The sequence below is a fragment of the Camponotus floridanus genome, unplaced genomic scaffold, assembly GCF_003227725.1.
Source record: "Camponotus floridanus strain SB8 unplaced genomic scaffold, Cflo_v7.5 scaffold6, whole genome shotgun sequence".
Taxonomy (NCBI): domain Eukaryota; kingdom Metazoa; phylum Arthropoda; class Insecta; order Hymenoptera; family Formicidae; genus Camponotus; species Camponotus floridanus.
This window is the reverse complement of record NW_020229769.1, coordinates 2,940,483-2,966,946: the sequence shown is the minus strand read 5'-3', so window position 1 is coordinate 2,966,946 and position 26,464 is coordinate 2,940,483. Positions and strand designations below refer to the sequence as shown.

The 26,464-nt window shown below is 33.5% G+C and overlaps 1 protein-coding gene across 3 annotated transcripts in view; it reads left to right on the top strand.

The window, feature by feature from the left end:
• The window catches only part of LOC105259468, a 237,979-nt gene that overhangs the window by 193,034 nt on the left and 18,481 nt on the right, over positions 1-26,464 (top strand). For 2 of the 3 annotated variants that reach the window (XM_025413065.1, XM_025413066.1), the window contains exons 7-9: positions 874-1,163; positions 9,717-10,071; positions 21,056-21,368. In XM_025413065.1, coding sequence (XP_025268850.1) covers positions 874-1,163; positions 9,717-10,071; positions 21,056-21,368 — 958 coding nt within the window. The remainder of the gene's footprint in view (positions 1-873; positions 1,164-9,716; positions 10,072-21,055; positions 21,369-26,464) is intronic. The other variant, XM_025413067.1, reaches the window with a different exon arrangement.

Below are 26,464 nucleotides of genomic sequence, written 5' to 3'. Positions count from 1 at the left end.
CGCTAACATTTTCCCGCACTTTCCGCTTTCTCGTTGTTAGTATATCCCACACGCGAGAAAATCCAGGCTCTCGCTTACGGTTCCCCGAGGGAGCGTCGGGACTTTACATAATGCGTAATGTATCTGCGCAACGCTCGTCGAGATCCACCGGAGGAATAACGCCGCGAATAGACAGCGTGAAATGCGCATTATACATTCATAAATATACGCTGACGAGAGTCCGCGTCGAACTTCCGCGCTGCTGACTCGGCGTAGACCGAATTTACATCGGTCCGGGTGCGGTTACATCCGGAATTGCGTCGCGCGTGCGTATCGTAAAAGCCAAACTTCGGAAGTGCATTCCCCTTTTCCCGAATCCCGGTTATTACCGCATGTACGTCGCAGTTTTTCCAACTTGTTGGGACGTAACACGCCGATGGAACTATCAAACTCGCGCGTGTTCCATTTGACATAATTCAAGCTCAAATGCACATGAAACAACCATAATGTTAAAGCTCGCACTTCCCTAATAACCCAATATAATAACGTCTATAAGGCTTGCTCTAAAAATGATTAAATTTTACGAGAGACAATTAATATATCTGAGTATTTTGATTTAACAAAGCTATTGATTTTTTTTTTGTAAAGTCATATTAGAAAAATAATTTAATATTTAATTATTACTCTTTCATATAGCATATTATTCCTACATCTGATTTGGAAAATCTAAATAGACGTCTAAATGAAAACATCATTTTTCGTTCTCTTTAATAAGAAAAAATATATAATTTAAATTTTATTTACGATTCTAATACTTGTCCGTTATTTAAAATCACTTAACATGTGTCTAAGACAGTATTTTATTAATGACGTAATTAATGCGATTGGTTTCAGATTGGAATGCGTGGTGAACGCTCTTTGTCGCGGCCTGAGTCACGCTTCCGGCAGCTTGTCACGTCTGGTGCTCGACATGAATCTGTCCGGCGAGCAAGTGTCCCGGGTCTGCGAGGCACTTCGCGGCTGCATTCAAGTGCAGGCGCTGCATTTGCCTCATTTAGGCTGCGGATGCGAGGGCCTGGCCTCGGTGGCCGAGTTGCTGAAGGAACGGCCGCTGCTGGCGCTCAATCTGGCTGGCAGCTGGGGCGCCAAGAATGAGGATCCGTCCAGCTCTGGCATCAGTATGGGTAAAACTTTGCTGTTATTGCTCTCGATTCGTCGACGCGATTCCGCGGATACATTCGAAAATTAGCGAAGTCTAATATCGATACGCATTTGCTTCATCGATGTTGAATTTGTCATCATTTTCGAATAAATGAATATTTTATGAAGCACTCTCGATACGTATATTTGAGAAATCAATCATTATTTTTATTAAGATATGTTGCCTTTATTTGCAATTATTTTAGCCTTGAAAAATATTTGGATGCTTTTTGTTTTTAATTTTAAGGATAAAAGCTGGAAAATTGCAAATAAAGTGTCATTAATTAAATATATGGGATGGAAGGAAGGTTGTCTCTTTAATAAAAAATTAATTTTTTTTGGTTTATATGTAAATACATGTATCGAGAGCATGCATACACATCCCATGATGAATCGCGTCGACAAAGTTCCGAGCTTTGTATCGATACAAAATACGAGCGTGCGACTCGAGATTCGGCATTCATGAATTTTCCGCGAAATACCAAAACACATTCCGTGCATTACTGTCGCGATTTAGCTTACTCGCGAATTTGCGATGCTCTCTTTTGCGATTAGCTGTTCCAAACTGTTTGATGAATCGAGGTATTCCTTTTATGCTATATTATAACGCCAAACTCATCAATGGCTCTTGTTTGAAAGAATTAAAATTCGAAAAAGCCATTCAAAATGTAGCATAAAGCGTTATTTTTCTTTTTAAAAAAATTTATAAATTTTTACATAGGTTAATGTTTTGTTTATAGAATCAAACTTTTCTCTAGACTTATTCTCATCATCTTTGACGAAGCAATTACTTAAGTAATTTTTTTAGTAGGACCAACGTTACCTTTTTTTGTCTTGAACTTTTGTTTTTCACGCTTGAGATGCTCGAGGTGTCTGTTCGCATAATGGAAAATTAGAGATTCGCGAGATAATAATTTCACGGTTCTGTCTCATAATGGTTTAAATTGTCGGTGGTCTAACCGCTGCGACTCACATAGGAGAGAACATGGTGACATGTCGTCGGGAAAACTGCACGTTCAATGTCGGCGGTCACGTCGCGACCACCATAAACCGATACGACCGCGACAAAAGTACATTGTTGCGGACGTACGCTCGCCATTAAACCGACACCGGAATTAGGAACACGAGAAACTGAGGCGGTCGGTCGCGTGCGAATCGTGCCCGAGCGAAAGTTGCGAGGATGTTAAAACAAACTTTGGTCCTTCCGAAACTTTGTTTCCGAAGCAAATGCACATCTCGATTTATACGATCGGCAGTTTCGCTATAAAGGTCCGTAATATTTCATGTATCATGTTATAGTCTAACAATAAACAATAATAGATAAATTATTAGACAGATTACTAGACGGGAAGATTAATAAATTAGGAAAAAAATCAAGGTTGCAGTTCGATTTTTAATATACTCGTTTTCTAATATACTCGATATTTTTTATTATATTAAAATAGTAACTAAAGTGCATTTTGAAAAAATACAAACTGTGGTTTTGTATCTGTAATGAAGATAATTCATTAAAATTCAATTTTAAATTGAGAGAATTCAAATTAAAAATGATAATTACATAATGTATAGCTGAATTGAAACATGATCTATATTTCAAATGGTGGTAACCAGTTTAAATCTAAAAAATGAAAAATCAATAATCAAGTTAAATATTTAGAAAAAATATAAAGTTACATATTTAGAAAAAAATAAAAATCAATATTTAAATAAAATCAAGAAACTTTGTTTTCTCATAAAAAAGAAAACTGTTTTATGAAAAAAACTTTTGTTTTTTTTCCATTTGTATCTCTATTAAGAGAAAAAATATTGTTCATACTGTTTATTATTATTTCTCACGTCAGTTGTAATCTGTCAGAAATATATAATTATTTCGAACAAAAAGGAAAGATATACATTCTTTAAAAAATATACTTTATATTTAAAGAATCAATATTAATGTATATAGGGGAAATAATATTATATATGAACAAATAAATCTTATATTAAAATCTTCTAATTTATCAATTAATAAATTAAGAATTAATACAATTCCGTACAAGCCGGTGTCGTTTATTTTTTCTGTTTCAATGAATTGTCTTTTTTCAGATAAGATAAATATGCAATATATATTTTGCAAATAACATACGATGTACATATATTACACTCACATACAAGTGCGCAGAGACAAAAGATGAGATTTTCTTTTCTCCCCGTTGTTCATTCGCAGCTTCGAAGGAGGAGCAATTACAGGCACCGGCGTGCTGGTGCACACTTTACTATCTAGAAAGGAGTCAATCCGTTTACAAGAGCGAGCAAGAGTCGTTCGGCTCACCGAACGAAGTAAAAGCAGCCTTTCGCATCTTCTCTTGCCGCGGAATTGCCAATCGATCGAACGCGCCGACTTAAAGTGGCTGCGTCTCGCTGGAAAACTCGCAGTAGACGATTTTTGCACCGTACCGTAAGAGATCACTCGCGGATTCGAAGGAATCAACGCCGTGTCTGTTCTCTCAGCAAATATATATATTTTTGTTAGATCCTGAAAAACCCTCGCATTATGGAAACTCTTCACGACGTAATCGAAGATTGGATCTTGCAGAGATGGAAATTTTTATTGGTCGGTTCGGTTTAATTCGATCCGCGATTTTCGATTCGCTTTAGGGGAAACAATATGTCGTTTAGAGTCGCGGTCGCGTAGCAGTGTTAATCCGAAAGTTTTTCTAATGGCACTACGTTTCTGAGGCATAATGGCTCGAAGCGAAATTAAGCGCCATTACAACTTTCGAGCACAATTGCAAAATGCAAGATCTACGCAATTAACGGTTATTTTGTTAGCTCGGGAAAACGTGAGTTTGTTTATCAATTCCGCTAAATTACATGGGCTACGGTTCACTGTATATTTATTAAATAGTAATATACCTGCTTGTATTTATTGGATTTAGATATACTATTAGAGTTGGCAAAACTTTGTTTTATTTTTGGGATAAAATCCATGCCAATAGCCAAAATTGGCGAAACTAGTCTTTTTTCTATGAAAAATTAAAATAAATAGAAAACTTTTTCATCGATATTTTTCAATCTAGTTGATAGAGTATTTTCTAATTTAAGTTTTATCCCAAATAAATTCCGTTCAAAATAGATTAGAAATCGATGTAGCAAGTGAATTCGTTTTTTGTTAGAAAATGTTGAAAGGTAAACACAAACTGAATTTATATTATTGATAAAAATTGCTAATTCTGTTACTATTGTATTTTTTTTATTAAACTAAAATTTAATATAAAATTTAGTAATATTTATGTCTCTTTTTATTTTAAAAATTTCATACATTAATTTGAATTAAAAACTTTATTATTAGATTAATTTCATTATTTTAATTATAGTGATTAGTATTTATTAATTAAAGCAAAAATGTCTTTGCATAAAGTCATATAAATATATTTTGTATATTAGTTATTTTTATAGTTTTTGTCAATCTATTCTCTTGGATAGAGTCAAGGGCAATAATGATCGAAATTTAGCATGAATTTTTTCCATTAATTGGTCTTTCCAACTCTGTTTATAATTAATATAGAGTTATATTAAATGCCTCAGAAAAATTGACAGTTATATTAAAATATTTTCTTTTCTAGTACACGCGCGAACAAGACAAGAAAATATTAAAAGTAGTATTTTTATAAAACTATGCAATATAAAATATTTCATTATTCTCTCCTTATTCTTATCTAAAAGATTTAATTATAAAAAAATATAAAATTTATACATTAAAATAGAAACATATATAATATTATAAAAATATATAAACGGAGTTATGTCAGTAGAATCATAGTAGTAACCATAGATTTTTCTCAATCTCTTAAAAAACTCGAAGGGAAATTATCGTGAAAATAATCTCTCGAATTTTTCATCGCATTCCTGAAATGCTTACAACTCGCTCGATCAGTCTCGATCGTGGTTCTCAAAAGAGAGTAATGTTACGCCCAAAGGATCGCATCTATTCAGGTATCCCTTTCTAATCGCTCTACCTCTCTCTACTCATGTCTTAGTTTCGAAATCGCTTTGCGTCGCCGTTCGTTGCAATATCCTCGAATTCGGTTTCTCGCCGATCGGCGGCATCCAATCACGCTAAAACACCTCGGATAACATTGAATCGTCCCGAAGTTAGTGGTGTAAGTAATACGCGTAATACTGTAAATTTACTTGATTATTTTAAACCATCCATCGGTCACGGTGTAAAAATTGACTTGCCTACAAAATCTCCAAATTAAAATTCACATCTTATGTATATATGATTTTAAAAATATTTTTTTTATTTCTTGTCAGTTTCATTTTCAATGCAATAATTCAGTGTAAATAAAAAAGATAGCCTCTCTCTTTAAAAAAAAAATAGTGTAAAATAATAGTGTAACATAAGAAAATAAAAAATAAAATAAAAAAATAGTGTAAAATAAAAAGTATTTGTGCCAAATTGTGGGAAATATAAAATGTAAATTGAATGGCAAAGTATAAGCTGTTGACATTACGAAATTGCTTTTCTCGAGATATTGAAAGGACGCCTCTTTCTTGTTACCGATCGCCGCAACTGGGTCACCAATCGGGCTCTATTATAATTAGTTTGGTACGGATAAACGCGATGCAAACCGCACTGATCGATCGAAGCGCAAAAAACCTCCGCGCTATCGTGTCGTATAATCAACCGTTAAGCTTAATACGACTTGGCAAGAAATATTTCTCTTAATAAGAAGTTACTTATTTCATAAGAAACTTCTATCAGTCTGTGCATAAAGGAAGCTATAATCAATATCAAATTATGCATTCGCGAATCTCTTGGATAGGAATAATAAATGAATTTATAGCAAACTTTCTTTTGCATTCGAGAGCAGCTAAAGACAGATTTTAATGGATCTAATATGATTTAAAAAAATTATTAAGTCTCTTTCTACTCCTCTTTCTTTCTTTCTTTTCTTCTTTACATAAAAGGAATAACAAATTTATATTAAGCATTCGAACAATGAACATATATGAACAGAAATAATAATTTTTTACAAATGTTACTTAATTATTCTTTCTTTGTATTATATGTTTTTGAAGTTTGCTTCCTTTATAAAATAATTTATTTGGAAATTAATTCATTTTCCATCATTTTTTCCGATATTTTTTATGAATTAGTTTTATTTGCAAAGAGAGAGGAAAATTATATTATTGCACTCTATTTATGTCAAATGTATAATCATTAATTACCAATTATATATTAATTATATTAAAATCATTTTTCAATTAATTAAAAATACAAATTTTAATTGTTTTAAATTAATTATATGATATAATTATGTGAACAAAAATTTACTGTAGCCTAATGCTTTGAGAATAATATGCGAGAGGAAAAGATATGTAAAAAAAGCACAAGATTCTTTCTTATTTTTCGTATTAGCTGTCGATATTAAATAAATTGATATGAAAGGGCTCTATAACATTGGCCATAAGATGGTTTTAGTCGATGTTCAAAGCCGCATGTTATCGGACACCTTTTTCATACCGATACTTTTTTATTATAACGAAATTCCTTCATAGTGGAGATTTTTTTTACTTCTGCACTTTATATTATTAATGGTTTACCGCGTCGAGATATTAAATTAATATAGCAAGTAATATTAAACGATGTTTGCAAAGCGGTATTATTTTTATATCAACAAAAGTAACAATCTTTATAAAAATAACGAGAAGAGAAGAATATATATTTCTCTTTCTCAAAATATTTTTCATAAATATTTCATTATATTTCATTATATTTTGCATAAATATTTAAATTATCTAAATTAAATTTATTTTTACGGCTTTAAATATATCTTTTGTTATTTTAAAACAACGTTACATTAATAAATCAACATAATTAATACTATCGTAATCATAGTCACGAGCATCGTGATTATGAAATCGCTAGTCCTTGTTGGATTAATCATCATCATCCGAATGATCGCGCGAGATAACGCGATTTTACGTTCTAGTTACGATGTAACTTCCTATTACGCGAAACTCCGACAATGTCCCGGGCGATGTCCATCAATTTAATCCTCAACAACGACGAGGATAAGAGGGAGAGCATACATTCGCATCGCGTATCTAAATACACGCTCGAAGAAAGAGTATGTGCATGCAAAATTCATGAACAAAAGTTAATACTTATTAACAGTTTAACTTGGAAATTTTCCGGAGAGTAGAGAGAGGGTGAGGGGAAGAAAGAAGAAGATGAGATATCATCTGTTTGTCGCGAGCGAAGACGGAAATCCTCGCTTCCTTCCGATGAACGCGACTTTCTCGTCACCGGGTAGATGGCGTGTAATTAATTCAACGGGGTTAGACCAGGCACACGCCTTGTTCGTGTAAGTGTACGTATACAGGAATAACCGGAGACGAACAGAAGCATCTGGCTTTGAATAAGGCGGAAACGATACGGTAGATTGAAATCCAACCGACTGATCCATCTCTCCATTGTGTTTGTTGTTGTCGGATCGAATTTGAAGGAAATGTTTACTACTAGAATTACCGTAATCTGTTTCCGCTATTACAGTATATTATTACTCGAGATATCGCCGAATAAAAAGACGAGAGAAAATTATCTTTATCAAAAACGCGAATAAAATTCCCCAGGCTAAGAGCCACGCCGGATGCAGGTACAAAAGTTTCAGAGAAAATATTTTTTATCAAGCATCTCTCTGATATATTTATATTTTTTAGTAGAATATAAAAGTTTCTGAGAAAACAAAAATGACTAGGCATTTTGTAGTTTCTCGAGGATGGAGGAAGTCAAGTTTCTTAAAGCCTGAAGGATTAAAAAAAAGTAGAGTTTGCAAGCTCTAAGGATCAAAGAGAGTACAAACTCCGCGATATTACAGACCGATACGAAGATTCTGAAGTCGAGCGAAGAAAAATTGAGTAATACGAGCCCTCAATTTAACTCATTCGAATATAATTCTCGAATTTTGAAATTAAGAAACATAGCGCGAACACCTCGGATTAATATTCATCGTGGATCTCACGGGCCACTTTCCTCGAATTTTCCCGTACGTCTAATTTTCTCCGACCGACGCGTATATACACGTCCCAGATGAGATCACGTCCAAAAAGGAGTTTGTTAACCCCATGCTCAAACGACGGGATCCGAATTAGATCTCGCCCGGACTGCATATCCGCTGGTGAACATTCGGAGCGACGTTAACGTAACCGACATAGTCGTAGGTCGATGGGAGACAAACGGGATATAGGAAGAGAGAAAGATTAAGAAAACCTTTAATTTCATTTCCAGGGAAAAAGAATTCTATATATTTCTTTATTAAATTATTTGAAATTCCAAGATTTTATTCGTCATTTTTATAAAATTTCAATCACTCTTTTCTCAATTAATATAAATTAGCGCGTCAATTTGCATTTTATATATCAGTTTATAATATAAATTACATATTTTTATATTTTCCTATAAAAATAATACAATAATTAGCTAATAAAGATAATATTATATAAGATAGAAAGATATAACGTATTATATAATGTATTTTGACGTTTTTAGGGATCCGCGTCACTGCGAACCACAATTCTAAACGGATACAATGATAGGGTTTGCTCTCGAAATAGTGATAAACATTCCGTAATTTAATTAGTAATTACGAAATGTTTGTTGTAACGTGCTCGATACGGTGGCACGATTATTGTACGTGCTGGTGTGCTTTGCTCGGATAACTCGTCCTACGTGGCCTGTCGTTGATTGATCGCGTTACATAACGGACCCGATTGCAGAACAACATGTTATCGTATGGTTTACGAGTTTAATGTTGATAAAATTCTCAACGTTGTAACTGAAATCTGGTCGAATAACTAAACATTCGATGAATTGATTTTAGTTATAAAAAGATCCTGCTTTAAAATTTAAAAAAGAAAAAAATTTATGTCTAGAATTTTCATGTTCAAATTACATTAATTTATTCTCTCACTTTCCAATTATCAGAATTTTCTTTTGCTACAGTTTTAACAAATAATTTAGGAAACAAAATGTAATTTATTGTATTTATAAATTTATTTATCTCTTTTTTATTTAATGCAATAACACTTTAGTTTAGAATGAAAATATAAACAAAAACCTATTTTCTTTCTAATAGAAAACATACATCGAAACAAAGTTTTTTTTTATTGAAAAAAATATTTTATAATATATTTTTAAATTATTTTTTTAATATAAGATTATTTTTCTTTATATTTTTTATTGATATGTAAAAAACTAAAATTATATTTAAAATTATATTTTTAATTTATCTTTATCCGAAAGTAATTTTAATGAATTTATGAGTAGCAAATTATATCATGTTAAATATTATTTCGCAAAAATCTCATTAATCCATCATTGAAAAATTACTTTCGAAATAAAATAAATAAATAAATATTTTGTTTTTGTTTAGAGTTTTAAAATAGCAATACTTCTTTAGAATTTTAAAATAACATATACTTCTTTAGTTTAGAGTTTTAGATAGCAAATTTCCGCATCTATTTTATACTGACGATTTAATTTCGCGCAGGTTCAGGTTCAGGTTCCGGTTCCGGAAGCAGCGGCTGTGCCTCCAGCACCCTCGGCACTTTACCGTTGAACCGTTGCTACTCATCATTGCCCAGAGGTGCATTGGCGGCTTACGGCAGTCTCACAAGACCGGCTACTCTACCGCGTCTTCCTTTGGGTCTCGGCCTAGGCCCGGCACCCGGTACTGGCAACGGGCCTCTACCGCAAAACGATCGGGATCGAGACAGCAATGGCAGCAGCAAGCGTAATAGCGACAGCGTGCTCTGTCATCGGTTACCCCTGTTACACCCCCTACCTACTTGCGACGTCAGCAGCCATCAGGGCACCGGCTTTCATGAGATATTCAACGCTATCAGGTAAGTTGTTTTAATGATTGCATGTAACTTTTCTATTTTTTTAAAAATTATTATATATATTTGCATAAGAAGAGATTTTTAGTTACGATATTAATGCAACAATATAACAAAAAATATTTTTAGATTCAATTAAATTCTTTGCAGAATATATATTTTTAGATTTTAAATATTTTTATTTATTATTTTATTTATTATTTATATGAATGTATACCAAATTATGTACATTATTAATTATTTAGAGAGAAGGAAGATTTATAGCAAAATATTAATGTCGCGTAAATCACGATCGATCTTTGTCGATTATGTGCGCTAATGGCCTAGTATGAAAACCCAATATTTTCGCATTATGATGATGTTAAACGTGGTAATATTAATAATTACGTGCGACATTTCGTTATCGACTTAATCGCATTTGCCATTACCATCATAATTAAATGTTTTACGGTCGACATGAATCGCATTGAGATGGACTGAATGATCGGTCTTGACGCATAGAGATATTTTTACACATAAATTAATATATTAATATTTTATCATATGTCGACGCGTAAACCAAATAAATAAAATATTCAAAGGAGGAAAAATATCAAATACCATGTCAACGCTGATAGGATATTACATTTGAAATAATAATCGCGCATTTCGTAAAGCGCATAAATTTGCAAAAGTTCTCTGTGATTGATAATTTCAATAGAAAAGTTTTTACTGGAGCTTTAGAAGAAAATTTTCGAAGATGGAAAAAGAACAAATTCTAAAAGAAAGAGAACGTCTCTTTTACGAAAAGAAATTTTAGGAAGAAAAATGATCTCGCTATTCAATTCATCTCTCTTTCTCGCAGGCTCTTTTGCATACAATGGAAATATTACATTCGCGACCTTGAAGTAAGCTTCGCAAATGACCGAACAACTTGTCTCCTCCCTCTGATTATCTTCTCGAGGAGCAGGGACTTTTCGTGAAACGAGAATTCGCGCGGTCTAGATATCTTCGCGAAAGATATCTCCGAACTTGCTCAGATTCCCTTCTTCTTGAAATGGCCTGTTATGGAAATTAGAAGGGGAATATTTCGTCGGCGAAATTACGCGAACTTCGCAAGCGTCGTTGGCGGAAACTTTCGGCCGGAAGCTACTGGATCTCCTCGATTACGTCAACAGCCTTCTCTCCGCCGCAAGGTCGCGCGAAACTTCTCCCTATCGCTATTCTCAGTCCGACAACGAAGAAACGAGATGCATTCACCGGCACTTTGGTCGAGCATTAGATACCGTTACGAAAGTTTGTTCCGGATGAGGGGAAACTCGTCGAAAAGTTCAACGGGCCGTCCGCTCATCCGGCGAGAAGCCCGATATTTCGCATAATTACTGGCGGTGCTTGCCCGAAGCTGCATGAGATTCGCGCGAATAATTTGCGGAATTATTCGGGCGTGAGCCTCAAATATTGTCTCCTTTTTAAAATTTTAATTTATATATAATATCCTACAGAAATTTACATACGTAATCTCTCATTTAGAATCCGTCCATTTAAAATTCATCTCGAAGTTTACTTTCTCATAACGATCAGTTAAGATTTCTTTATTTTTCATAACTTTTTAATGTTTGATATTCAATATTTTTCGAACTCAACTAAATTAATTAATTGATCAAGTCATAAAATTTCGTAGATTTTTTTCTGAATACGACATGGACAGGGAATATTATGATATTCAAAAGCAGGAAGGAGATGACTGTAATTATAATGAGATATTGATTTATTCTTGCACGTAAATCTTACATTAATACATATATATACATATACATACGTGATCCATTAATAATATTTAAAACAGCGCGCACATCTCACGAAATGATTTATAGCTCGCGTAATTCCCGGGATGTCGTGCGATATGCTTGGTCCAGCTGGCAGCGGGAGGAAGGAAGTCGATCCATTTCTCGCAGATGCGAACCTCGACACGGATGCTCCCAACTGTATTCTAAAGATTTCGAAAAGATTTCTTAAGACCGCGACGGGAATAAAAGTTCCGCTGCCATCTGTCTCGCTGGCTATTCTTCTTTTCTACGCCTGCAAATCGGTTACAGTGAATTTTGAAAGCCGATCTTGAGTCCAGAATGCTATAAATAGCTCTAACTATAATAAATCCCTAATCTTGATTAATTATTCATTCTCGCTCGAGATTGTTAAGAACATCCGAAAAAAATATTTGATCCTGTCGAATTAATCAGAAAGGGATGATAAAATGTAACATTTTAATATCTCCTAAAAATTAATAAAAAAATAGTGTTTATCGAATCTGTTATTGAAAAAAATCAAGTTTTTCTCAATATTCTCAATATTTGAATTCATTGAATTTATTAAAAATGATTTATTTTTTGTTTTTTGAACGTGAAGTTATGAAAGAAACGAAATATCAACTGAAAGATTCAAACATCATTTTAATTATTTTTAAATCCTTTGAATTATCCTTTTGCGAATTATAATTAAAATGATTCATAATTAAAATAAATCGTAATTAAAATGAATCATTGAAATAATTTTCAGGAACGTGTTCTCTAATTGTGATATGTGTTTTCGGCGCTAGTAAATTAACTTGCGTAAAACATGATAAATGTGACACTGATTGGTATCACAAGCTGCGGTTAATGAAAGCGTATCTTGCGTATTATTGCAGATTATCGCCGCATAATATCGCGCGAGAAAATTACGTTGTTATCCGTTACATTTCGCTGCCGCTGAATAGACCCACCGAACAATTTATGAGGATTTGTATTCGTTATCGATATTAAATATAGAATGGTGACCTGGCTCATACAAAGGCGGCTGCATCGCAATTACGCACGCCATGACGCCCTTACGTCATAAATCGAAACCACAAGCCCGTGACCCCATACGGAAACTTCAGTTACATGATGTCGACGTGTCTTTTTCTTCTATTTTTTTCAAAATGTTTTGAAGCTTCGAAATATCGTATTTTGCAATGTCTTTGATACGATGTGTGTGTGTAATAGAGGCACACATATGGCAACGTTGATGTTTTTAATTAAAAGCTTAGCCGACGCGAGTCGCGTGGTAAATTGGAACTCTCGGTGGAAAAATATTCCCGAGATTATTCCCGGACGCTTTTCCGCGCTTCTCCGCGCTTCTCCGCGCTTCTCCGCGCTTTCCAACGCGTATGCAATGTGTGTTCAATGCACGAATATATTCCATTAAATTTCCTGTTCTCGGCCTTTAACGGTGATGTTGCCTTCATCGACTTTCGTTTCGATCTAAACATACGCGAGCTCGTGGAAAAATAACATCGAAATTTCAAAAGCAGAAGAAATCGTGCGAGTTGTATATTAAAGAAATATTCGGATTTTCAATTGGCCCTTTCATAAGATTTAAGGCATTTCCGAAAATAGAAAATATACACAACTATATAGAACAATTTTATTACATGTGATTCGTTTATTTCGTATATTATATTTGAGAAATGTACATATTGATTTATTAAAATGGAAAAAAGATGCTTTAAAATAACAGATTGAAAAGATACTTTATAAAATAATAGATGTAATAGTAGCACAAAAATATACATAAATACATATATATTTTTATACATCAAACTTTTGTTAAATTTCTATTAAAAATAATGACCGAACGTTTATTATCCCGCTTCAGAAAAACAATATAAAAATATTTTTTTTACATATCCAGGTAAATATTATATATACAACTGCAGAAATTTCATTCTTTTATAATATTCCATTTGTGTGCATTAGAATACTTTTCTTTTTTAAGAGAAAACGAGTTTTAAATAATAAATGCGGATTCTTCTTTAAAATTACTCTTCATATCTCGATTGAATTCTGATTACGAGTTCTTTGTGCAAAAAAAAAAAGAATTGAAACACAAAAAAAATATCCTGCTTTGTCATACTTTGCGGTTAAAAGAGATGGATGTGCCACACGGGTGCTTCTAAGTGACGTTTATCGACGTACTGTGTTTTTCTCCACGGAAGAAAGAGCCAGGACAAAGGGAACTAATCGATCTCACTTCCTGCTCACGTGTCCCACCATCCTTCATAAACGCGCTGTTCAAGATTTTCCATAAGCGTCAAGATATACAGGTTCCATACGCTAGTTGAGAAGTAGCCTGGTAAAAGGGATCGTTCGTCATAATCGATTTTCATCCAAGTAACGGGCCATTTTGCCCCCCCGAAATTTCGCGAGTCACTCCGAATCGCGGCGATTTCCCTTCAGCCTGTTAAACGCACGAGATCGAGACTTATCGATCGCTCGCCTGGATCCACCCCCGAGCTTCTGATATACGGAGTATCACGTACAATTCTTTTTTTTCTCTTCCTGTAAAATTTTATCCCGGATCATTCAGAATAGCACGTTCAACATCTGTCGAACGTTTTATTCGTTTGAGGAAGCAGATTATTCCGATGAAAAATGGTCTTTTGTCATTATTGAATGTCATAATCAGAGACTGCGAAACTTCAATCAAGAAAAAAATCAAAATTTATGAATTTTTAAAACAGAATATTTAATTTAAAAAAAAAAGAGATATTTAAGTATCAGATTTTTTAAGTTTGTAAGGGTTTTTTGTTATATACAGACTTGCATAAAAAATATGAGAAACTGTATATATGTATATATTTTTTTAAAAATACGTTATTCTATATTCTTTTTATTGAAAGACGGATCATCATATACCATCATGCGACTGCTGTCCTGAAAGTAAAACGTCTATATTTTTCAACATATAACACGCAAGCACGAAATTCGTCAAGCAAAAACGGTTATGCCTTCCAATTTAGGAGGTTGCCCGACACATAAACGAAGAAACAATAGCTGGAGGGTTTGTAGCAGCTGGCTGTGCTCCCTCAAAATTTCATAGCTGCCTCGTCATTCACGAATTTTTATGCATGCCATAGGAATCGCGCTCGTAAATGAATTCATAAAGGGTTGAATGCTTTTCCTCTTCTTTTTTTTATTTCGTCATCACTATCAAGAAACGAATGATTAGCCTATAAAAAAAAAAAACGTGTAACTTGACTACGCAGTTTTAGTAAAATATATAATAAAATCATATATAATATCAAAATAATAGAAAAATTGCGAATAAGGACGATATGAAATAATTATTTATTGTAATATATCTGTAAAGAAAATCTTTTCTTTTTTTTTAATAAAAATAAAATATAACTAATGATATAAGATTTATAAGAATAATATGTCAAGCAGTTTAATAATAATATATCAAGCGGTTTAATAAAAATAAATATTTGATAAATATTTATGATAAATGTTTCACATACATATTTTCGTTTATTAATTCAACAATTTATTCAATATTAAATCAGAGGCTCGCTATTTGTCTGATATCTAAGATCGGAGAAATAAATTGCTTTCATTTAACATATACATCCAAGCTTGTCAGACCCGACGAAAAAGTACAGTAAATCAAATTCAAGACAAATTCATCGTTCCAGAAATTCCATAATAAACGATATGGCGGTTTTTCTCATCCCTGTTTTCGCGAATCATCTTCAGTGCAAGATATCAACATCAGCATGGATTTGCTATAAATACTGGGACAGCGAAACGTTTTCGAGGGTGCTCGCGAAGATACATGGTTTCGGTGGGGATCGACGGGATATTTCGCCGATCTTTTCCGTAACCAAGTTCGTTCGACTAACACGAGTTCGCGAATTCTCGGGGCCGCCGACGGTGGGGTGATTTTTCATCGTTTCAAGTTTCGTCGACGTTTTTCATCGCCGCCGGACGATCTTCTCTCTCTACTCTTTCGTCGAGTTCCCGACGAGCTTCCTAAATCACAAGCGCAACACGGCCCACGATAAGAGACACAGCTCCCAGGATTAGAGAGGCCAGTCAGGCACTCGCCATAAAAAGTCGGAACTGTATCCATTGTTCATAGCATAGTCCAATGGGTTACATAATCGTATAAGTTGAAAGATTCTAACAAGCGTTTTCCATAAATTATTTTTGATTTATTTTTTATTTATCTGTGTTGTCGTTCGAAAAAAATTATGAATAGCAAACATTATAAAGCGTTTAATTGATGATAATTAATTCGATGGGTTTGGTAGATTTGTAAAACATTTTTGAGTATTACAATTATGCATATGAATGTTTGATTACTTGTATTATTAAAAATAATTTATATGATTGTTATTAAAAAAATACAGTAAATCTAGTGTGTGAGAGAAACAAATAACGGAGCAGAAAGTAAGGAGCTAATTAGTAATAAATAAGGAGCTTATTTAATGAAAGTGGAGCACGTCTAAGAAAATTGTAGCTAATCGTGAGACTTTGCTCTCGAATTAACACTGTTATTTTCGCGATTAAATGTGTCGAGGAAGAATTTTAATATTACACCTGAGATTGGAAAGGCGACTTTTTTGCGAGTCAGTTGAGCGCGTTTTATTAACGTTTCTTGAGACGATAAGGCGGATCTAGCGCGCTTTCTCCAATAATCCGATGACAGCTGTAAATAAATAACGATGGAGTATAAATAGCTACGTTTAGGATAATAACAATTTAACAAAGAATCCGATACAACACTAGCTTTTGCACGGATCTCTTCGGATAAATGGAGTTCCACTGTTCGTAATAAGCTCCACGAGAGCTCGTCGGAGCTCCCTAAAGTACAACTCTCGCAAGCGCTTGTCGAAGAAACAGAATAGAGTAGAGTTGAAAGTGGAAAGGTATTTTGCGGGACACATACTGGACGTAATGCCATTAAATGTCCAATATTTTTCTTTCGCGATGTATGTATCTTTATGCCGCGAAAACTCATCATTCTTCGATCATTTTGCGAGGAAATATGAAATTCATTTTAATTTATTAATCTGTAATCAAATATAATTTAATCAAACATAAGCCAATTCTAATTTTATATGGAATTTATTTTTATTAATAGTAATAAATAAATAAAATATGAATAAATAAATGAAATATTTTCAATTGTGCTTTTTTGAAATACGCTTGTATAAAATCCATGTCTCTTGCCAGATAATTTTAAGTCAATTCATTATCATTTCATCATTATCATTATTTAAATCAATCTGTTTTCATTGAAACAAATTCAAGTTAACTGTGGAAAAAAATATTAATAAGCTTATGAAACATTTGACGTATATATTTTTTATTCTTTACACGATATAATATAGTTACTGTGTTTCTTTCACATAAATTCACATAAATTTCACATAAATTTTTTGATAAAGGAACTTTTATCAAAAATTGATGTGCTTATCGACGCCATGAAAAGCGCGAAAATTCAATGTGCTTTTATAAAACGTCAAGTTTCGGACGTCAAATTATATAACGTTACTACGTCAGCAAATAAATACGCGATTGTTGTGAAACGTTTGTTCTCATCGGAACAAAGCTCTTTATAAGAGCGTAAAGTCGAGTACGAATATGACGGCAATAAAAAGCGACGTGATAAAGTCGGCGGCGAGGAAAGGGGTTAACGCCCCTCCTCCCATCCCTTCTCTCCCCAAGGCAAAAATGCATCGTCGCGCGGTTCTATTTTCCTATAAACCGCAGCCGGTTTTCGCGACTTCCGATGCGGTGCGTTCCCGCAGCGAAAATTCCCGCAGCCAGTAAAACTATCGAAACTTAAGCGACGTCCGCGCGCAATAGAACCCCGGTCGTTTGACTTACGATTGCGACTCTATTGCGCTCTCGGGGCTTATCTGCGCGATTTCAGATCGCAATAAATGTTTCCTCCGCGCGAAACGCGAAAATTTCATCGCGCCATTTCTTGACACGTTTCGCCATTTCAACGCAGTTTGCAGATAAATTGGAATAAATATAAGTAAAATATTGATTTTTGATGCAAGTACATATGTGTGAATATTTATTGGATAAGTAATATTTACAAAAAAATTTCAATATTTATGTATACTATGTTACGTGTGTATTTATTAATTATATATACACAAGCTATATTAATAATAAAATTAAAGTATTTAATTTTTATTCCTGGCAAACTTTAAATAGGTATATTATATTTTTATAATGTAGAATATATACAAAGAAAAATATTTTAAAAATATTGTAATAAATATTTTATTTATTCTAGAAGCACATATAATGTGAACCGTATATATTATATCAAGAGACACGATAATATCTCGCGCCAAGTACATATATCATTGTATGTTTTAATGCTGTACGTTATCATGCTATAAATAATTATAAAATTAGCTTTATTATTAGATAAAACATGTAGAGAAAATTATAACTCTGAAAATTATAATCTGAATTTTAGATTAGAATTATATTCTATATTCTGCAAATTCAAAGAGAAATAATTTTATTAATATTTATATCATACATTTTTTGCTGCGAGATTATATCGTTGGATAAAGCAAACAAATTGAAAAGAAAGAAAGCCTAATCCGTGTATTTTTCTGAATCGCCTTCTCTCTTCGATATAGCGCATTTGAATAACGCGATCGAGTTTCTCGTGGTTAAAGCCGCGGAAAATAAGCGCAAGCTAACGCAACAATATTCGCAAGCCTCGAGACATACCTCTCGCGCTTTATTTCGGGAAAACTTTCGTGCTTCACGCCACGAATGGCGTTGCAACGCCATTTGTTCTTTCCCACAAGTACCGAAACTCACGATGGAGGGTCGAAAAATTACCGGGCCAGTCACGCGCGGCTTATAATAAATAAACCGATCGATTCTACCATTTTCCGCCACTAAAATATGTTGCTTCGTATATGTACGTTACTCGCAATTCAACAAATAATACGCATATATTTTTTCATTAATTTATGAATTTAATTCTTATCTTTTATTAAACATTTTTCAACATTTTCGGTATTCTCCATTAATCTTTACATTATGGAATCCCGTTCCAGATTTCTCTGTAAATGAGAAAATACGTTTGGAAGATAAAATTAATTTCTAAAATTAAATGTTTTATTCTGACTTTTATGGCGAAGACCTACGGAAAAAGGACGATAATTCACGGAGCGATCGGTAACGAATTGAGAAAAATAATGTCGGGTAACGTACCGCGATTGCAAGCAATTTAAATCGAACACACGACCGTAAGAATTTTCGATATTCTCGTTTTCAAAATCCAGAACTTTATTTATTACGCGAGTCTGGTATGCGTGGTGGGCTTTGCCATACTCTCCCGGCGGAAACGCTTTATTTTTGTTGGAAATTCGTGGCACGACGTCCGCGTATGTTCTCGCCATAGGGTGCAGTATTTTTGTTCTTCCTTTATATATATATATAGAGAAAGAGAGAGATACATTGAGAGAGTGCGGCGGCACTGGAGCGAATTTACCGTGGCTGCGAGCAGGTACCGTTAAAGGCAGCGTACGCCATTAGACGTACGTAGTAGCAGATGTATCGCGAAACATAGGTACGTACGTATCGCGGCAATAGCAGTCGAGAGTAAATATGGGCCAAAGTAGATACCATTAAATCCAGACGCGATACAACGCGCCGGAGCCGAAGCTGGAGCCGAAGCTGGACGGTTGATGCTGCTGTTGCTGGCCAGACTCCGAGTCGTTCGTCTTAAATTGCCGCCATTAAACGCACGTACGAGCGCGTAAATCCACGGGGTGTCGGCCCCGCCACCGCGATTCGATTATTCGTCCCGTAATTCGGCTCACCGCTGTCTTACGCTGATGGGTGTTAGGCTACGGCCGCGTGTTTGTTCATTATGTGTTTCGTTGTCGTGACGTTGATCGATCTTTCGCCGCGAGATTGCACGGGACCATTGTTTGAGGAAAGTACGTGCGTGCGGGCAGCGCCATAATTACACGAAACGTATATCGTCAAATTAATCTTAAATCGCAGGAAAATACAATCAGAGTTGCAGGAAAATACAATCAAAGTGCATCTCTTGCAATGCGAAATATATATACAATACATTTTGTGGGCTATAATATGACAGTATGGAAATGCTTTTTCATATAAAAGTAATAAGATAAAATATTTTTAATGTAAACATTTAAAAATGCGTATATATGCATGTAATTATAATTTGAAACGTGACTCTGGATAAAGTTAAAAATAGTTTGGCCCAATAAGGATGAAATTGAACAAGAAATTTAATTAAGAGAAATTTAATTATTCTAACTTAAAATTAAAATGACTTAGTGAGACTACAGTGAAGATAAATAAAAGATAAGACTTTGATTAATGAAAGAAAATATTAATTACATAATTTTAATTTGACTGGTTATTTAATTAAAGATTAAGATTCTCTCTAATTTTTCTTCGACAGGAAAATCCTGTTATGTTTTCTTAAGGTATCTCTTTAAAAAAAGATCATGTCGAGATAAAATCTGTTCCAAGTTGCTCCAAAAGTTTTAGCTTACGAAAAGAAAGCACTAAAGTTTTTTTCACGATTCGATATATTCGTAAGCATCGTTTCATTATCGTGAACGACTATTCTCTATGTTATGAAAGATTGATGGAAGGAGAAAAATGAGAAGAGAGATAGAGACTGCCAGTTAGGTACTTTTACGTCTTTCTTTTATTTAATGGCAAAGTCTTGATCACTATCCGACTACCATCAATCTTAAATGATTCAGCTGATTCGATTAAATCTTTCTTCTTTCCTATTCGGTTCGATAAGTTCTTATTTTTCTTATCAAAGTCAAACTGTTTGTTGCTGCGATTTGATGGATCACTTCATGATTAATAATAAAATAAATAAATATGAAATTAAAATTCGAAAGAACATTAAAATTAAAAATTATTATGTTAATTCTATATGTAATTAATATCATTTATAATATATTTTAAATCTTTCATTAAATTTCTGAAGACTTGTTGAACGTGATTGATTATTAATTCATTTTTGCATTGCATAAATTTTCTTTTGAAATTTTTATCTCTCTCTAAAATATATCATATATATCAATGTCGTTATAAACAAAAAAAAAGCTTTTTTCTCTTTCACAAAACAATCCGACTAATCGATAATATTTTGTTTCGTGTTTCAGAGAACCAAATTGCAAGTTGAGGTCTCTAAACGTGTCCAAGTGTCTTCTGGGCGGCTTGGATGCCGGCTGTTTAGGCGAGACTATCAGAAGGGCTCGTAATTTGGACGCTCTAAGAGCTGCCGGTGCGTCGAGGCCAGCTGACGTGATGCCATTGGTACTAGCCTTGACAGAAGCGCCGTGTCTGCAGTTACTAGACTTGTCTAGTCCTCGATTGGCCTTGGATGATCATCCCTCGAGACTATTGTGCCATGCTCTGGCCAGGAACACGACTTTGAAATTGCTCAGTTTGGAAGGATGGACCTTTCGGATAGAGGTAAGTGAAATATTTGATTATATCTGTAAGAATCTTCCTGTTCGCAGCTTTGTGAGTCAATTTACTGATTGTATTCACTACATTTGTAATTTAAATTATTGCGATATATTTACATAAAATAATAACGATATCTTTGAGATATAATATAAAACACTTGATAAAATTTGACATTTCAAACGATATTTTATCGTTTTTAAATAAACAAGAATTCATTTTTGTTAACAATTAATCTTACATTTCGCGGAGAAAAATTTTTACATAAGATCCATTATTACATCCTAAGAGGAATAAGTTTGTACAAAATAGGCGACCAATTTCGTCGTAACGTTATTTATTTTCGTACCTTCGGAACCAAGCACAATTCGCGAAGATGGAATAGCGGGTAGAGAAATAAGGACAAATTAAAAGAAACGAGAATTTATTTTTCCGTGTCGACGTGCTATTCGGAAAGGTATAAAACAGTAATGTTCTGTCGCACCTTCCTACAACCGCAGGGATTCAATGATACGACCGATGAAGAAACATAATTTTTAATCGGTAGTTTCGATAACGATGCGTGAAAAGTTTTTGTTCATGCGTCATGTTGTTAGAAATTTTCTTTCCCAAAGTAGTACATAAGTTGAAACTAAAGTTAAGAATACTAATCTCTATCGTAAAGAAATCAACAAATATGAGATATTATTTTAAGGATTAAATATTATTTAAATATAAAATATTTGGATACATGCTTGTGAATATTGATATAAATTTGCATTAGAATTCACGGATCTACTTTAAAATTGGAAATTATATGACATATCCGGAACGCTTCGGTTAGTGATAAATCATCGATTAGAATTAACATCAATGCGACTCTAATTAATATTAATTAATTATCATATTCTCTCTCGCTCGCTGCATTCATCAGCCATTTCGCCGCGCGAAACACAAAACTGCACTGCATTTAAATTATTTGCGTCGCGTAATTGATGTGTTATTCAGCGATATCCAGTGCTCTCCGTTCCAATCAACAATAACAAGTGGCGATATTTGCGAGCCATTAGTCGATAATCGGCTGTAAAACAAGATATACCGCGCCGGTATGTCTGATGTAACACACTCTTTTCGTCCTGCCTCCCCCTCCTCTCTTTCCATCATCCCCAATAACGATAATAATTAATATATCCTAAAGTTGACGCGTAAGATGAACGGCGATTAAATAATTCCAGATTAACACGAACGTAGAGAACGTCGACCGTGTTTCCAATGTTATAACAACGTGGCGTTTACCGTTAATCGTTTCACCGCGAATTTCCGCCAAGCTCTCGCCTCACACCCTCGCTCGATACATAATATCCTGGCTTTCACCTGATGAGAAATCTCGAGTCGGTCTTTGATTTTAATGCTTATAGTCGTCGCATATCGTGAATTATTTTGGAAGAGGTACATATTTTAGAAGAGGTATGTCTTTATTTAATTATACCTTTTTCCTTTTGTTTATTTATTATTTATTTATTATTCTATATATTTATTATTTATTTATTGTTATATATATTTTATTTATATTTATTATATATATTTTATTATTAGATTTATTATATATATTTTATCTGATGATTATATAAATTAAAACGATTCAATTTTGCGTAATAAAAGGATAATTTTTTATTGCACGTAGGAAGATGTTATAGATATTTTAAATAGATACATTAATAATTATATTAGTTTTATTAATAATATTAGTTTTATTTTTGTTTCTTAATATATAAATATAAAACTAGTTTTTTAAATCTAACATACTTTTATTAAAAGTACATTTTGTCAAAATATTTAAAAAATGAGTTTTTTTCCGTTATATAGTTGCGACTAAGTAAGTACTTCGCGGAATTTATAAAGGCGGATGTAAGAGGGGATCATCCGCAATGTGAGGCAATATCGTCTCGATACAAAGCTCTTCGAGTTAGACTCGCGAGTCAATATTGTTTCCATTTCGTTAAACTTTGAAATGCCCAGAAGAGTCGAATGAGAGAGGAGAGAGCGATAGAGAAAAGGAGAGAGGTTGGATCCGCGGTATGCGTTTGGAATCTGCAAAGCTACACCTTTAGGGTGTACTTTCAAGTTTTCGACGAAGTTATCGAACGCTTCAGGAGATTAACGAAAGGAAGCGAGGAAAGGATGGTCTTTGGTCTGCCAACAACAGTAACTTCGTATTCCGTAGCAAAAGGAATCGATCGGAACTCTGCGGTTTTCCGTCCAATGTCCGATGCTGTCTACCTTTTCAGAAAAAAATGCTAGATAAAGCATCCTTGATCTATCCCTAATCTTTTTAATCGTTATTATCACGAAAGTTATCGTATCGACGTCGCGAAATTATAAGGATTCTTTAGGTTATATAATATTTAGATATCTCTTTCTTCTTCTGAGATATTTTTGAAATATTATTTTATGATTAATAAACAATTATTTGATAATTTTTTAATATATAAAGTATTTTTAGCATGACTGTTACATAAAAGAAAGAGTTATATATATTTTCTCTTCGATACATTTTAGAGATGAAGATTTTCATATTTAATGTAAACAATCTCGAATGATAAAAATATGTATCTCCATTTTGGTAATTTATTTTTGACTAAAAACTCGCGATACCCTGGAAAAATAATTTCTCTTCCGCGAGAAATTCAATTTGGCGAACTTGTAACAACATTTAACAGGACCTCTCGTTGCATATTTGTTGCATATTTATTTACCCGGTGAATATTGTTTGTGCACCGCAGGCTTCCGGTAAACTTCCGGCTGCAATTAAAGACTTTCAAAGTATGCTAACGAGCGCGGTTGCTTCCGTCCGCGTCGTACGACAAACTCGTGCGTTTAATAGCTCGACATTTAATCGCATTCATAACAAAATTCTGAAGCGTACATTCGAGACCGTCTTTCTAAAACGACTAAGGACGCTGAAAATGCGGGAGAGTCCATTTTGTCGGTTTCAACCTTAACTGCAGATTATGTATATGTTAAATACGAACTACTGCATATAAAATGAAATAATTTATATGGAACAATTTCTCATAATTATTTTATCAAAGTACATTAAGATATTAAGATATTTAAGAGAAAGATTTCAAAAGAGGGAATATTAATTATTATAGTAGATAAACATACATTTGTAAGGGTCGCACTTTTATTAATATGACGTTATTATAAAAATAGATATTCTCTCTAAAATCTAATACATATACACACATGAATATAAAAAATATTAAATATCGAATTAGATTAAAATTATAATCCTTACAAAAAGAAAACGCGCGCGCGAAGAAATATCTATCTTCTTCTTTATTAAAAAAAATTGTGTTACTTTTTATTTGTGAAGTAATTGTAGCTCGAGGGCTAAATTTGAACGCGAGATGAGATACAGATACGTGAATAATGTAACAGGCGCCACTTTGCGTCTCAAATTATATACGGTATCCTTTTTAGTCACTGCTATTATCCGTCTCCTTCGCTGCATTCCTATCGAAATTGCTGGCGACGAGCCATTATCTCGCCAAGATACGACTAGCGAACGATAGGGAAGATCTTGCCTGTAAACAGCTGAAATTAGGACCGAAGGAATGGAAAGACGAAAGAAGAAGAACGCAGCCGCGAATAATCCCAACAGTCACATACCCTGCAAGCGGATAATTAATTATCGGCGATTCCGTTTCGCGCCAAGAGAAGCGTAAAGAAAGGGTGGCCATGGTGTGCGCGAGGGGTGGTCTCCGGAAGATGGCTCGAGTATTGTTTAGACGCTCACTAATTACGGAGCAGTCGCCTAGGAAGCTCGAGCGGAAGCGGCACTGGAGATACCTTCAATTTATTTTGCTCTTACGCGGTCCGGACCCCATTGTCTCAGCTCGTTTATTAATGGCGGTGCTACTCCGTGGTCTGTTTGCGAGGGTGGATCTTTAAGTGTGTGTTTTTAACACCAGGGTAAGAGGAAATTCGTGTATCTCATTTTTGTAACATCTACATTTAAATATCCTAAAGCTTCAGGCAATTTGTATACTTGATTTGCTTCGTGTAAATCTCAATACGAATTTTAATTTGTATTTTTATTTAATCTTATATCAAGATATATTATTACGATTTTACGTATTTAATTTAATTTGATATCTTTTGAAAATCGAGTCGATTTTTTCGAAATAAGTGTGCTTTTTTGACGATAATGAAAAAATAATCGCAATACATATTGACGATATAAAATCAGGATTTATTTTGAAATTCTTTTTATATGAGATATAAACTCTCTCTGCTTCTTAAAGAAATTATTCAAATCTGAAGACGAAAATGCGAAGACACAATTCTCCCTCGGGATTTTTTCTCTCGAACATATCGCTTTGTGATAATCGATTATTTCATCGATGATGACAATTTTACGTTCATCCAGGTTTGATAAGCAGGATTTATCGCAAAAATGATGAGTTTCTTATTTACGCACAATTTACTCGAAAAATCTAGTCAATTATAACTTTATGCCTCTTCGAGATAGATGGCATGAACTTTACATTTAATTTTATTTTATAAAAAAAATTCCTTGAACAATTTTCTCTTCTTATTTTTGTTTCAACTAAAATATTTCACACAAGATTAATAATTTCTAAAAATTACTAATAAAATAAAATAGTTTTTTTAAATACAATTAAAAATAACTAAAAATATATATTATTTATCTCGTTATTTATGCAAAAGAATAAATTATTTCTTCGGAATTTTCATTAGAGGTTCAGTTATTAAAATATTGGATATTAATGTTGAGAATATTAAAAACTATCTTTATCAAAAAATATATGCTATTGAGATTTAAAAGTCGCTTTATATATATATAATTATTTCATCGATGATAAAAATGTTATGCCTATTCAGTTTAATAATAGGAAGATCGTTGCAAAAATAATAAAATTATTAATGCAGCGTTAGATACAACTTGTAATAATTCGCCGATAATTTATCATTCATAACAATTGTTCAGTCATGTTTTTTGATTCATTAGTTTGCATTCGGGATCGGTTATTTCATATAGTTTGAGATAACGTTCAAATTTTAATAATTGCTGTTCCTCGCACTTCTCAACTGAT